The 12650-nt window shown below is 36.5% G+C and overlaps 3 protein-coding genes across 7 annotated transcripts; 2 read left to right on the plus strand and 1 right to left on the minus strand.

The window, feature by feature from the left end:
• The first annotated feature begins 242 nt into the window (after positions 1–242).
• Positions 243–3348, plus strand: LOC140979810 (phospholipase D alpha 1-like). The gene is made up of 5 exons (XM_073445391.1): positions 243–267; positions 343–449; positions 684–755; positions 845–2705; positions 2834–3348. The coding sequence occupies exons 2-5, from the start codon at positions 354–356 to the stop codon at positions 3268–3270; spliced, it is 2466 nt and encodes an 821-aa protein (XP_073301492.1). The 5' UTR covers positions 243–267; positions 343–353; the 3' UTR covers positions 3271–3348.
• A 131-nt stretch (positions 3349–3479) lies between these two features.
• LOC140979811 (protein WVD2-like 6) lies at positions 3480–7833 on the minus strand. Of its 4 annotated transcripts, none has more exons than XM_073445395.1 (11): positions 7808–7833; positions 7030–7139; positions 6107–6325; positions 5747–6025; positions 5584–5642; positions 5326–5394; positions 5099–5192; positions 4936–5007; positions 4741–4851; positions 3903–4385; positions 3480–3814 (listed from the first exon to the last, which is right to left on the minus strand). In XM_073445395.1, exons 3-10 carry the CDS (start codon positions 6314–6316, stop codon positions 3930–3932), a joined length of 1350 nt encoding a protein of 449 aa, XP_073301496.1. In that variant the 5' UTR covers positions 6317–6325; positions 7030–7139; positions 7808–7833; the 3' UTR covers positions 3480–3814; positions 3903–3929. The 4 variants fall into 4 exon arrangements, with proteins under 4 accessions (XP_073301496.1, XP_073301493.1, XP_073301495.1 ...); XM_073445392.1 differs by having other exon boundaries at positions 5584–5645; positions 7808–7828; XM_073445394.1 differs by lacking the exons at positions 7030–7139; positions 7808–7833 and adding an exon at positions 6874–6986 and having other exon boundaries at positions 5584–5645.
• Positions 7834–8930: 1097 nt separating this feature from the next.
• LOC140978483 (uncharacterized) lies at positions 8931–11060 on the plus strand. 2 transcript variants are annotated; one of them, XM_073443572.1, is made up of 4 exons: positions 8931–9260; positions 9389–9476; positions 10470–10541; positions 10604–11060. In XM_073443572.1, exons 2-4 carry the CDS (start codon positions 9432–9434, stop codon positions 10970–10972), a joined length of 486 nt encoding a protein of 161 aa, XP_073299673.1. In that variant the 5' UTR covers positions 8931–9260; positions 9389–9431; the 3' UTR covers positions 10973–11060. The 2 variants fall into 2 exon arrangements, with proteins under 2 accessions (XP_073299673.1, XP_073299672.1); XM_073443571.1 differs by lacking the exon at positions 8931–9260 and having other exon boundaries at positions 9335–9476.
• Positions 11061–12650: the final 1590 nt, after the last annotated feature.

The raw sequence follows: 12650 nt of genomic DNA on the forward strand, positions 1-12650 counted from the left end.
TATATTTAGTGATTTCTTGCAAGTCAGGTACTACCATTAATCAACCAAGGAGATAATTTTTATCTTTTTCCATGCGACTACTTGTGAAGAGCGCATATACTAAACAATCGCCAAAAAGTAACAAATATATCTTTCTTCAAACTAAAGTAAATATTTGTTAGATTCTCCTACCTACGTACGTGACTTACTATATGACTTTGTTAGCTTATTTAAGTTTAGTTTTTTTGAATGAACAAGTTGAATTGGTTGCCATTTTGATCTCCGCAGGTCTGTTTCTTTTTCTTGTAACAAAATAACAATAATATAATTGATAATGTGCATCATATTTCTAGTTTTTGGCAGATTATCAAAACATGACTCCACGTTTGCTCCATGGGATGCTTCTTGCAACCATATACGAGGCTGATAGATTGGATGGTAGCGGATGCAGGTTTCAATTATGTGGCGCGGTATACATATTTCGCTTGCACTAACGTAAAAATTAGTTTGGTTTTCTAGATTCATCTGTTGCTGTTGGAGATATTGCATGAGATGTTAATACAACGTGCAAATATTAAGTGAAAACTTATAAAGTTCTCTCTTCTCGGTCGTTGTGTCTGAACACAGTATTTGCTATACATGTATATTTCTATGTTCCTAATGTCTTTTATCAATATATTCTCCGGCGCGGCGGCAACTTCAAGACCGGAAGTCCACAAAAAACGACCAAAAGATTCTTATCCCAGTTCAAGAAACTGGTGCTTTGCCGGCCTGAGGTACGGTTTTTCCGAGACTCCATTTCATTTTTCTGAATCGAGATACATGTTGATATCAAATTTTATATACGTGTATATGATTCAAATAGGTGGCTGGCTCAAGACTATATGCCACCATTGATTTAGAAAGGGCGAGGGTGGGGAGGACAAGAATGATAGAAAACGAGCCTTCGAATCCAAGATGGTACGAGCATTTTCGCATTTTTTGTGCTCACACCATTTCCAACGTAATTTTCACTGTCAAAGAAGATAATCCTGTTGGAGCAACACTAATTGGTAGAGCTTATCTACCTGTTGAGGAACTTATGACTGGAACGATGGTGGATAGATGGATTCAAATATTGGACGAGGATGGAAATCCTAGAGGATCAAAAATCCGTGTACAACTCCAGTATTTTAACGTCACTGAACAAAGTAACTGGTCTCAAGGAATCAGAGCACCGACATTCGGAGGGGTGACTCACACTTTTTTCAGGCAGAGAGAGGGCTGTAAGATTTCACTGTATCCTGATGCTCACGTTCCCGATGATAATATCACACAGTTTCTGCGCTCCAACAAGTATTATGAACCTCAGAGATGTTGGGAAGACATATTTGATGCTATCAGTAATGCCGAACACTTGATTTACATAACGGGGTGGTCGGTTAACACAAAAATCACTCTGATAAGGGACCCAAATAGGCAAAAGCGTGGAGGAAACGTGACTCTAGGAGAATTGCTGAAGCAAAAAGCGTATGAAGGAGTTAATGTTCTCATGCTTGTGTGGGATGACAGGACTTCTGTCAAGGAACTGAAGAAGGATGGTTTAATGGCTACGCATGATCAAGAAACAAAGGATTACTTTCAGAATACTAATGTGCGTTGTGTGTTGTGCCCCAGAAACCCTGATGACGGGAACAGCGTTTTACAGGGGTTTCAGGTTTCAACCTTGTTTACACACCACCAGAAAACAGTTGTAGTAGACAGTGAATCAACAGGAGAAAGGTCTCAAAAGAGAAGGATAGTTAGTTTTGTTGGTGGCATAGATCTCTGTGATGGGCGATATGACACAAGAAGTCACTCCCTTTTTAGGACCTTGGACTCCATTCATCATGATGATTTTCACCAGCCAAACTTTCCAGGATCATCGATCAAAAAAGGGGGTCCAAGAGAGCCCTGGCACGATGTTCACTGTCGACTTGAAGGGCCAGTGGCTTGGGATGTGCTGTACAATTTCGAGCAGAGGTGGATAAAACAGGTGGGGAACCAGTACATTTATTCACTTAAAGAGCTAGATAGGTTCATCCTTTCCCCGACAAATGTCACCACAACAGCAGACCCTGAAACCTGGAACGTCCAAATATTTAGATCAATTGATGGCGGAGCAGCTTTTGGTTTTCCTGAAAAACCAGAGGAAGCATCAATACTAGGACTCGTAAGTGGGAAGGATAACGTGATAGATCGCAGCATACAAGATGCATATATCCACGCCATTCGTCGAGCAAACGACTTCATATACATTGAAAATCAGTATTTTCTTGGCAGCTCATTTGATTGGAAAAAGTCAAGAGACATCAAAATTGAGGATATCAACGCGTTACACCTCATACCCAAGGAGCTATCATTAAAGATAGTGAGTAAGCTCAAGGCAAATGAGCGATTTACAGTGTACATTGTGATTCCAATGTGGCCGGAAGGCATTCCTGAGAGTGAATCAGTTCAGGCCATCTTGGATTGGCAAAGGAGGACAATGGAGATGATGTATACTGATATCTCTACCGCTGTACAAGCTAAGGGGATTGGTAATGTGGACCTTAGGGATTACTTGACATTCTTTTGTCTTGGAAACAGAGAAATGACCACGGCAGGAGAATACACACCACCAGAGAAACCTGATCCTGATACAAATTACAGCAGAGCTCAGCAGTCAAGGCGTTTCATGATATATGTTCATGCAAAAATGATGATAGGTATGCGAATCACATTGCCCACAACATTCATTGTTTTGCCAACATAATTTCTTTAATACCAAATAAGCATATCCACAAGTATTGATCAACACAGTCGATGATTGTTTCTTTTTTGAGACCATCAACAGTTGATGATGAATACATAATCATTGGATCTGCAAACATAAATCAAAGATCAATGGACGGGGGACGAGACACTGAGATAGCTATGGGATCATTCCAACCTCATCACCTAGCCAGCAGGGAGAAGCCTGCCAGGGGTCAGATTTTTGGCTTCAGAATGGCCTTGTGGAGTGAGCACCTTCTGCGAGAGGCGGACTCATTTCTTCACCCAGAAAGTCTTGAATGTGTGCGAAATGTTAATGCAGTTGCTGATGAAAACTGGCACATGTACTCCAGTGAAACATTTCACGGAGACCTTTCTAGTCATCTTCTTAGTTACCCAGTTCAAATCTCAAATTATGGAGAGATCACAGCACTTCCAGGGTTTGAATTCTTCCCGGACACCAAAGCTCGTGTCCTTGGCTCAAGATCGGAGTATCTTCCTCCCATCCTCACAACTTGAGAGGTTAATATGCTGCAATTGTTGATACTGCTAGAATAGAAAGAAATGGATAGAAGCAAATTTCTTAATGTAGAATGTACCGAATATAGCATGGGGTGCCATTACGTGTAATTAATACCTTTAATTAGGCTAAAACACATAATAAGGTACAAAAAGGCATTGGAGAAACCGCAAGCAACAATTAAGTTTGGATGGTCATTCACAAAAACTCAAAGAAACAACAGACAACAAAATTAATAACCAAGAGCAATTAGTACAGATACAATATCTAAACATTCATACCGTCGGTTTATCTGAACAAAAACAATACAAGCCAAAAATAGTTGCCAACCTAAAATACAAAACAGCTAATAGTTTGATCACGGACCATTTCACAGCAGAATTCCCTCAGAACTTCCACTTCTATACTCAGGTGCTAAATTTAATTAGGAAAACAAGTTCACTGCACTCTGCAAGCTTGAAAAGAGTATTAAACAACCAAACTTCCTTGATGGAAATGTATGAAATGAGACACCAACCACCCACAACATCGTCCATGCCGTCACTGTTAAAAGATTAAAACATTATTCAGATATATCCAGCATGTTAGGCGAAAATGGAATTAAACTTGAGGACTGTTTGCTAGAGGATACCTGTTTTGTGGCTACTGAAATCAATGCTCATACCATGATGGATTCCGGAATGAAAGTGGTTTGTTCTTCAACACCCAGAAACTGTTCATCATCAACATTTGTCTGACTCTTGGTTGGCTTAGCAGTTGTCCCTGCCTCCTGTTTTTGGGCATCTGATGCAGTTTCACTCTTTTCCTCGGACATGTTGTTCATCTGAACTAGCGATTCATTTGTTACTTTGGAAATGGAGTTTTTACGAGATCTAGGTTTTTTCTTTTCATCTGATAAGTTGTTATCCTCAGAGGGTAACTTAGGAAGGGACTTCCTTAGTGGCTTATTAATACCGGCAACAGTAGGTGCTTTAGCTAGTTTATATGGAGTCTCCTTCTCTTCCAAGCTTACCCTACCAGGGCGGGCACTGGGGACACCAATTTCTTCTGAATCAGCAGTAAGTGGACTCTTTTTCCGACCAAGTTTGGGAGATTTGGCTCTGGTAATAGGTATCTGCATCAATGCATGTTGTTGATCAAGTATTAGGTGTCATGAAGAAGCTCATACTTTATAGACAAATCCACACATATAGAGTAAATTTAGGCACATGCAAACATCAAATATTTAGAAAACTAATCAATATAAGGATGTATCTCAACTACGAGGGACAGCTGAACTTTCAAATATTGCGACGGAGCACACACTGAACCAACTAAAATCAACAGTCGCAATGCTCAACAGTAAAAGAGAGAGTTCACCACGATATACCCTGCTTATTCATCATAATTTGAAGTCTCCCAGCAAATGTTACATACAGCACACACTGATTAGTGATTCGCATCATGATATACAATCTGTATCCAGTTACCTTCTTTAATTCCACCTTTGGAGGTGGAGGTTCCTGATAGAAGCTAGGCATTGGTGTTGCTTTGAATGTCAAACTCTTCCTCCACATTTTGATTTCAGCTTCCTGTGTCTCCTGTTTAAAAATGAAAAGAAATAAAGCAAAATTCACACATTCACTGCTGTAAATTGTAAAAATGACACAAAATCAGAATTCTACCTTCGTTTTGGCTTGCAAATTATTCTTCTCTACTTCCTTTGCATGGATCTTTTCCTCAAGTTTTGAATAAAACTTCTCAAACAAAATAAAAAAATACACGCCTCAGGTCCATATCATTACAGAAAAACTCAACAGTCAGTACTAGAAGCAGCAAAATACTAACCTCCTTTCTTTTCTCAGCCCTTTCATCGCATTTAAAACTGAAACCATAGGTTGGAAGAGTACCCAATTTCAGGGGCTTTGTGTCTCCATCGGGACTTTTATCAAGTACTTAAGGACAAACCGAGTACAGTCTTTATTGACAAATATTTTAATTGGAAGAAGATACATATATGACCACATTTAATGTCAAAGGAAGAGTATGTCATGGCACAAAATTTAAAAGGATACCACAATAAATTTGAAACCTCTTCAGCTTCAGCAGGGCCATTTTTGAAGACGTTCAGTTTTGTTGTCTCACTGTAGCAAGGAAACCACAGTTTAGAATGAAATATCAGGGAACAGAAAACTTCATAGACAAATTATTAAAGAGACAGAAGGTATGAAAATTTCATCCAAAGTGGCATGCTGGGGATGCTTGTCCAGTCACAATATCCTGGAGGTTAACACCAATAAAGGAATTTTTTTATTGGAATGGAGAAAACATACGGTGGTTTTTGAGAATGCGTGGCACTTGGGGGAGACGATGTTTCATCAGAATGTCCAGCCTGCTATTTGAGATAACAGAATAATTAAGAGACCAGATAAGAAGGCAATAGCAAATGTATGAAAAGGATACCAGTTTCTATTCCATACACATATAACCATTTACCTTACAATTATTTTGGTCACCTGCAGCTTTTGACTGGTCAGTTTCTTGTTTATTTTTGAATGATTTAGATTTTTCTTTAAGATCAACATCCTCCCAGGGGCTACATCCTCTAGCAGTGGTACCATTTGAAGTGTCAAAAGATTTTAGTACATCTTTACTCCTGCTTAGCCCAGCAGCTGCACCATGTCTGGAGCCTAAAGGTTTCTCATTCTTGATCTTCCCCGTACTCTTTAGCGGTTTTGATTTCTTAGAATCACCAGGCTCTTTAACTCCAAGTTCCTAGAAGAAAATTTTCACATTACACGGCGAAGTTTGAAAAGGGTTGATAACTGTATAGAAAAGAAAATCCGGCTTTCCAACCTTCAATAGGCTTGTATGAATTTCTGAAGGCAAAGAAGGTTCTTCTTTCAGTTCTGAGCCTGAAGTTACATTGTTGTTCAACTTCACAACATTCTCGAAAATCTCACTCACTTTGTCAAGTTGTAAGCTGCCATTGAACGTCCCATTGACCTCAGGCCGATGAAAACCATTTTCATAATCCGCTTCTTTTACATTTTCAGCATCCATCATAACAGTTACCTGACAACATGATATTTCTCATCATAAGTCCTGAAAATAAAACAAAACAGCTATCCACCGAATCTTGATATGGGGAAAACTAAGCCTCATTCGCTGCGTACAATGTTTAAACAGAGTTGCACAGAGGATTACTGCAAATCCCCGAACAATGATTGATGAAGAACAGAAAACTTCTACCTCACGTGAAAAGTAACTTAGTAGTGTGCTTAGTAGAATATTTACCAAAAGCAAATCTTCAAATGTAAAGATCCAAGCGTTAATGCAGTATAGCAGCACCAAAGGTGCTTCAAACACTGAGCGGGATCTTAATCAAGAATTCATCTTCACCAACAAAAATACAGTACAGACTCTTTGTTGACGTTGAGAATTCTAAAAGAAAAATTCAGCATTTCCAATTCGTACCCACCAAAAACCCAGCTAACAAAAAGAAGAAGACTTTAGCAACAAACATAGAAAAAGACAAAAATCAGAAAAAACAGAATAAGGTGTGGAATAAACTCCACACCAGATCTCCCCAGCCCCCCAGCCCACTAACATTAAACCATTACCACTGTAAGATACAGATTCAAAAACCCATTTCCACTTTACATCCGATGCAGCATTACAACCAATTAATGGCACACAACATTCTCAAATCTGTATCTTCTGCCTCCAGATCAATGGGAAAAATTGGAATTTAATCCTACTCAGTACTAAACACTAACCTTTATTTTACAGCTTCCGAAGGACCAAAAGATTCAAAGGTCGCGAAATCAACAAAGGAGCAAAAAGATCTGATCGAATTCTTAAGTGGGTCTTGTCTAGTCAGTTTTTGCTCGTGAACTGTGGGAAATTTGGGGAAAAGGGGTCCATTACGAAGTATTTTTAAAAATTACTCAATTTACTTAAATGTTTTGATTATATATATACATTTATTTTAAACACGTAATTTATTCTCATCAGTCGACTCAACCTAAATCCTCTCCGTCGATCTCATTTTCATTTCCTTTCCGATTATAATTCTTAACACAAATCGACGTAATGACTAATAATCTGATAATATTAACATTTATTTCGATTTATTGTTTATTTTCATTGATCGATCGGCTGATTGAAAAAGAAAATTTTGACCACGTTTTAATCGACACAAGCGTGAATCGACCAAACTTTTGGTCGACCAATGGTCGATCATTGATTTGGTCATCGACCAACATGTTGGTCTGGTCGACCAAATTGCTTGGTCGACCAAAGCTTTGGTCTTTGACCAAGCTTTGGTCGACCATTGATTGTTGGGTCTATTCAATATCTCGTTTTGGGGAAAAAGACTCGTAAATTTTAATTGAGAGAAGATGTGTGTCGATCGAAAAAAAAAAAAAGGAGAATTAATTAAGTTTAATTGCTGTTAGTATAATAATCAAAAGTCAACTCCTTGTTTCTTAAAAAAAAAGTCAGAGTCCTTATTTTTTAAATACTTTCTATGTCACTCCTACTTTTTTAACTGACCCTGTGAACTGTTAAATGGTCTTAAAATTCGAAAGAGTTTTTGTTTTTAAGAAGAGATTTTAAATTGTAAATATTATCTTTTTTTATTATAATATTATCATTTTATTCCGTGTTTTTTAGCAACTAATTGATTTTGTCAGGGCCCTAAATGAGTCAGGTTGGGGTGATAACGGGATGTTTTCTCCATCCCGTCTCAATCATAGTTTTTTAAAATCGAGGATTCTCTATTTAATTGGGTAACCTTTATATTCCGTTCTGTTTAATTGACTTGAAAATTCTCATTCCGACTTCACGAGCATTAAATCTTCATTCATAGTAATCATCTTCGCTTCAAATATCTAAAAATGGTAATGAGTGAGTCGGTCTATCATCATCATCATCGACCGGACATGAATTAAATATTTTCTTCATTACTCTTTCTAATATAGAGTTAATTAACCAAAAAAATCTTAAAATTCAGTTAAAGAATATTAATACAATAATTCAATTATATATATAAATATTAATATTACTTAAACAATACAAACTTTTGTAATTCATATTTTTAACAAACACAAAAGATGAAACCACATAATTATGATGAGACGACGACTTGAATCATGAATAAGATTTGAATGTTATGAATTTAAGTGTATTTTTTGGTTAATTATTAGGAGAAGTCATTATTCTTATTAGTTATAATGATATTATTATCGAGGGTGAGTTTGTAACTAAAGATACATTTTCATATTTGTCTTTGATTTACTTCAAGAATTTGAAAAATCCTCGAACCCACCCTATTTCGGGTTTTTCCTGGAGGGTTACAATTGTCACCCCTATTTTTTGTCGGCTTATTTCATCATTTTCGAACAGGAGTTATCTTCGAAAGATTCTTAATATTTTATTCTTATTAATTTGGTCCTAAATTTGAGAAAATCGGAAAAAAAATTGTTATCATAAAATCTTCGTTCTAAAAAATCTAACCAAAAATTTAATTAATATATAAAATAAATTGAATCTTTTAATGTCAAATTTTAATATATTTTCTTAAATTATATCCACTTATGTATTTAAAAAATAATTTGAAGATAACTTATTTTGAAAGACAAGTTTTTTTTTGCACAGGTGATCTTTACTATTTTTTATTGGGGAAATTGCATATACTACCTCCGTGATATCCCGAGTTGGCATAAATCTCCTCGTGAAAAATTTATCATCTAAAAACTCCCTGTGTTTTTTAATGTCCAGCTCACGCATGCCAACCATGCTTTTAGTCAAACAAAATTTTTTATTGTCCAAAATGTTCCTCCTTAAATAATAAGCTCAATTATTTCATTTTCATTTTTGCTGGGTTGGAATCCGATGAAGCTTTTGCCCTAACCTTCTCGAAACCAAGCGTTGGAGCTGGGAGATGATATTGTCAACGAAGTGCTCTTTATGACCTGTGCTCGGTGGTTTTTCATCGATTATCTCAGTAAGTTATTGTTTTTCTGATAAAATTTGTGCTTAAATTTAACTTTTTTCCCTCGTTTGGAATGGGAATTCTCTTTGCGACTTGTGTATGGTAGATCTCCTTTGTAAGTTAATGTTTTTTCTTTACAGTATAGAGACATCATGGAATCGACAGTTAGGATTGAGTTGTGGCATGGTGGGAAATTTGATGAGCAGCACAACAACTTATACAGAGATGGTAAGAAATTTGTGATTCCAGATGTTGATCTTGATAGGTTTTGCCTCGATGACTTGTTTGATATGTTAAAAGCGGATGGAGGACAACAAATGAATGTGCATTTCCTCTTTCAATTGTCGAAAAATGCATTTACCACTGAAATGGTGAAGATTGTTGGTGATGCAGAGATCCGTACGATGTGTAATTGCTTTAGAAATCATAGTGTTATAACATTGTGGTCACAAGAGAATAATTTCACCCCACTGAAAGATGCTATTATTGGTGTTGGATGTAATCCAAGTGATGATACAAAGGCTGGCCCACTAGTAATGAATGCAACTGATGATAATGAAGGGGGGACAAATGAGTCATTTAGGAGTGTCCCGATAGATGATAATGACATTGGACTTGATGATGTTTCAATTGGAGAGGATGAAGACTCATTAGATGGTAGCTTTCATGAATCTGATGAGGATGTTGATTCAGACTCTTCTACAGAGAATGATGCATGAGATGATAAAAGAAGAAGCCAACCGAAGCCACATAATGAAAAGGCCACAGAGTGTTGGTATAGCAACATTGAGTTAGAGGATGAACTTATTAGTTTGGCAAGTCTGATGATGATGATTCTTGTACAAAACATCACGTCTTCTCTGAGATCATGAACATGAAAAGGTTTGAACTGCTAGTGGGTATGAAATTCAAAGATGTGTATGAATTTAGAAGTGTTCTTGTTGATTGGACTGTGAGATCTGGAGTGGAGCTAGTATTTAAAAAGAAGGGTTACTGCAGTGTGCAAGGCTGGATCTGAATGGAGATTGCATGCCAGTTTGGTAATGGGAGGGCCAACATTTCAGATAAAAACTCTTACTGGAAAATGACTGACTTGAGTAACGAATAAATGACTGACTTTGTCTTCATTTTTGGTAATGGGAGGGCCAACATTTCAGTTTGGTAATAGGAGTTTGATGCTTGAGTAACGAATAAATGACTGACTTTGTCTTCATTTTTCAGGGCTCATCAAGAATTCAAAGCAGGGGAAGAAAGACAAATTCATCCAAGAGTCTCAGAACACTTTCTAATCAGGTATTAATATTGTGCATTATTTACAAAACTCATAGAACTTTCATTTTCCAAAATATTTTCAGGGCACAGCTCCTAGCGAGAGTCAAAGAGCAGCAATTTCACCTCCAGTATCACAACATCAATCGCTATCTTCAACCCCATTTCATTCACGTTATACTTTAGTCTCACAACGACATCCATCATCCTCACAGCAAGAACAATCCTTTAGTGCAACAAAACCACCGAAATCAAGGTCTTGTAGTGGTAATTCTATCACTGCTCGTGCTCGTGCTCGTGCTCATGCTCGTGCTAGTGCGAGTGCAAAGGCACGTGAAAATTTAAGTGCAACCGCAAGTGCAAGAACAACAGCAAGTGCAACAGCAAGTGCAATGGGAAGTGAAAATGTGAGTGCAGTGGCAAATGCATCATGTGGAGGGAAAACTTTGATGTAAAACATTGATATGCTAACAAAGTTCATTGTGTCGTTTTGTTACTTTTGGAACCAGTGTACCTTTGATTGTAAGGAAAACTTTGATGTCAAAACTTGCAAAGTTGACATTTGCAACCTATTTATGTCAATGTTATTTATTTGCATTTCATGTTGCATTCATGCTTTAAAATACTAAAAAAAGATGCAAAATACTAAAATAACAAAGTTATAAATCGAAATACTTAATATTTCAGATTACATTAGAGTTGATTGAACAAAGTTTTCATAATCAACAATACATAGTTACTGCAGATTGCATTTACCCCAAATTACAAGCAAAGCACAATAACCCCAAATTACATCAACCTAACATAAGGAACCTTATTACTAAATAACTAGCATCCATTACACAAACTCATCAAAGCTTGCATCTGCATTAAGTGTTGGATCGGATTTTTAAAATCTTAAATTGAAGTATCACTTCTTCATTGCCGTTGTCGGGTGAGCTCTCGGTTGCTGGCCTTGGCGTTGAGGTCGATGCATTCCCAGCGTCCATCTCAGACTTCACTTCGGAGGAACCTCCAACATCAACACCTCCTACAATTTCAGACAAACACCAGCGGAAATAGTCACATTTTTTAAAATAACAACAATAATACATACGTCCCTTCGATGGTTTGGTTTCGGTTTGAACAACTCTAATCTCTGCCCTAACATTGCACTTGCACAGTGGAGTTTGGGGATATCTTACATCAACATTTGGATTCATAATTTTGGATCAATCTAGGGTTTTTAAAATGGGAAAATGCAGAAGTCGCGAAATGAAGAAGAAGAAGAGGTCTTCTATTTCTATACCGAACGAGGGCATTTTAGACAAAAAAAACTCATAAAACAATGACAATTCGCAACTTTATGAGCGTGTTGTATAAACCATACTGGCGAGGGGACATAAGCTGGACATTAAAAAACACAGGGAGTTTTTAGATAATAAATTTTTCACGAGGGGATTTATGCCAACTCGGGATATCACGGGGGTAGTATTTGCAATTTCCCCCATTTTTTATTTACTATGCTTTAATTTTCATTTTTATTCATAAACTGACAAAATGGATCTATTACACAAGCGTTAGGATATGACATGTCTAAATATATTTTTTTTTGTAAAATATAAACTAATAGTCTACAAAGTAAATAAAATTTTTGCATGGCTAAATTATTTTTTGAGAATAAATTATTGATTCACTAAAGTTATTTATTTTAAGTAAATATTTTTTAAATAATATCATTTTTTAAAAAAAAAAATTCGATTCTGAAACAACATAATTTTTTATATACTTGTGGCTGAAAGTATGATGCGCAAAAAAAATTAAGAAGGGTCAAATTAATTATTTCCATAATTTTTATATGTGCTAAAATGAAAATAGTAGAACAAGTGAAGTTGCAAGTAAATTTGCCACCCACTTGCCAAAAGGCTTGTTCTTTATTTGCCTTTTTGTATTAATCAACTGTGTTTCCTTACCCCATAAACTGCTATTCAATATACTTGAGTCACAAAATCTGAGAAATTTTACAAGTGAAAAAAGATGTATATAAAAGGCCTGAAAATTATATACAAACAACATTGTGTATATTTGTATAATCTGCGAAGATATAAGCTCAGCTTTACCACCAATCCTTCATGTTCAGCTTTATGTACTCTC

This window comes from Primulina huaijiensis, chromosome 6 (assembly GCF_012295235.1).
Source record: "Primulina huaijiensis isolate GDHJ02 chromosome 6, ASM1229523v2, whole genome shotgun sequence".
In the NCBI taxonomy this organism is placed as follows: domain Eukaryota; kingdom Viridiplantae; phylum Streptophyta; class Magnoliopsida; order Lamiales; family Gesneriaceae; genus Primulina; species Primulina huaijiensis.

Excerpts from the sequence above, each read along its gene's own strand:
- LOC140979810 (XM_073445391.1), top strand. The coding sequence starts at position 354 with ATGACTCCACGTTTGCTCCATGGGATGCTTCTTGCAACCATATACGAG. Across the intron at positions 450-683 it reads GGTTTCAATTATGTGGCGCG|ACCGGAAGTCCACAAAAAAC; the intron begins GTATACATATTT and ends GGCAACTTCAAG. Across the intron at positions 2,706-2,833 it reads TCATGCAAAAATGATGATAG|TTGATGATGAATACATAATC; the intron begins GTATGCGAATCA and ends GACCATCAACAG.
- LOC140979811 (XM_073445392.1), bottom strand. The coding sequence starts at position 6,316 with ATGATGGATGCTGAAAATGTAAAAGAAGCGGATTATGAAAATGGTTTT. Across the intron at positions 5,646-5,746 it reads GTGACCAAAATAATTGTAAG|CAGGCTGGACATTCTGATGA; the intron begins GTAAATGGTTAT and ends TATCTCAAATAG. Across the intron at positions 4,852-4,935 it reads ATTTGCAAGCCAAAACGAAG|GAGACACAGGAAGCTGAAAT; the intron begins GTAGAATTCTGA and ends ATTTTTAAACAG.
- LOC140978483 (XM_073443571.1), top strand. The coding sequence starts at position 9,348 with ATGGTAGATCTCCTTTGTAAGTTAATGTTTTTTCTTTACAGTATAGAG. Across the intron at positions 9,477-10,469 it reads CAACAACTTATACAGAGATG|GGCTCATCAAGAATTCAAAG; the intron begins GTAAGAAATTTG and ends TTCATTTTTCAG. Across the intron at positions 10,542-10,603 it reads TCAGAACACTTTCTAATCAG|GGCACAGCTCCTAGCGAGAG; the intron begins GTATTAATATTG and ends AAATATTTTCAG.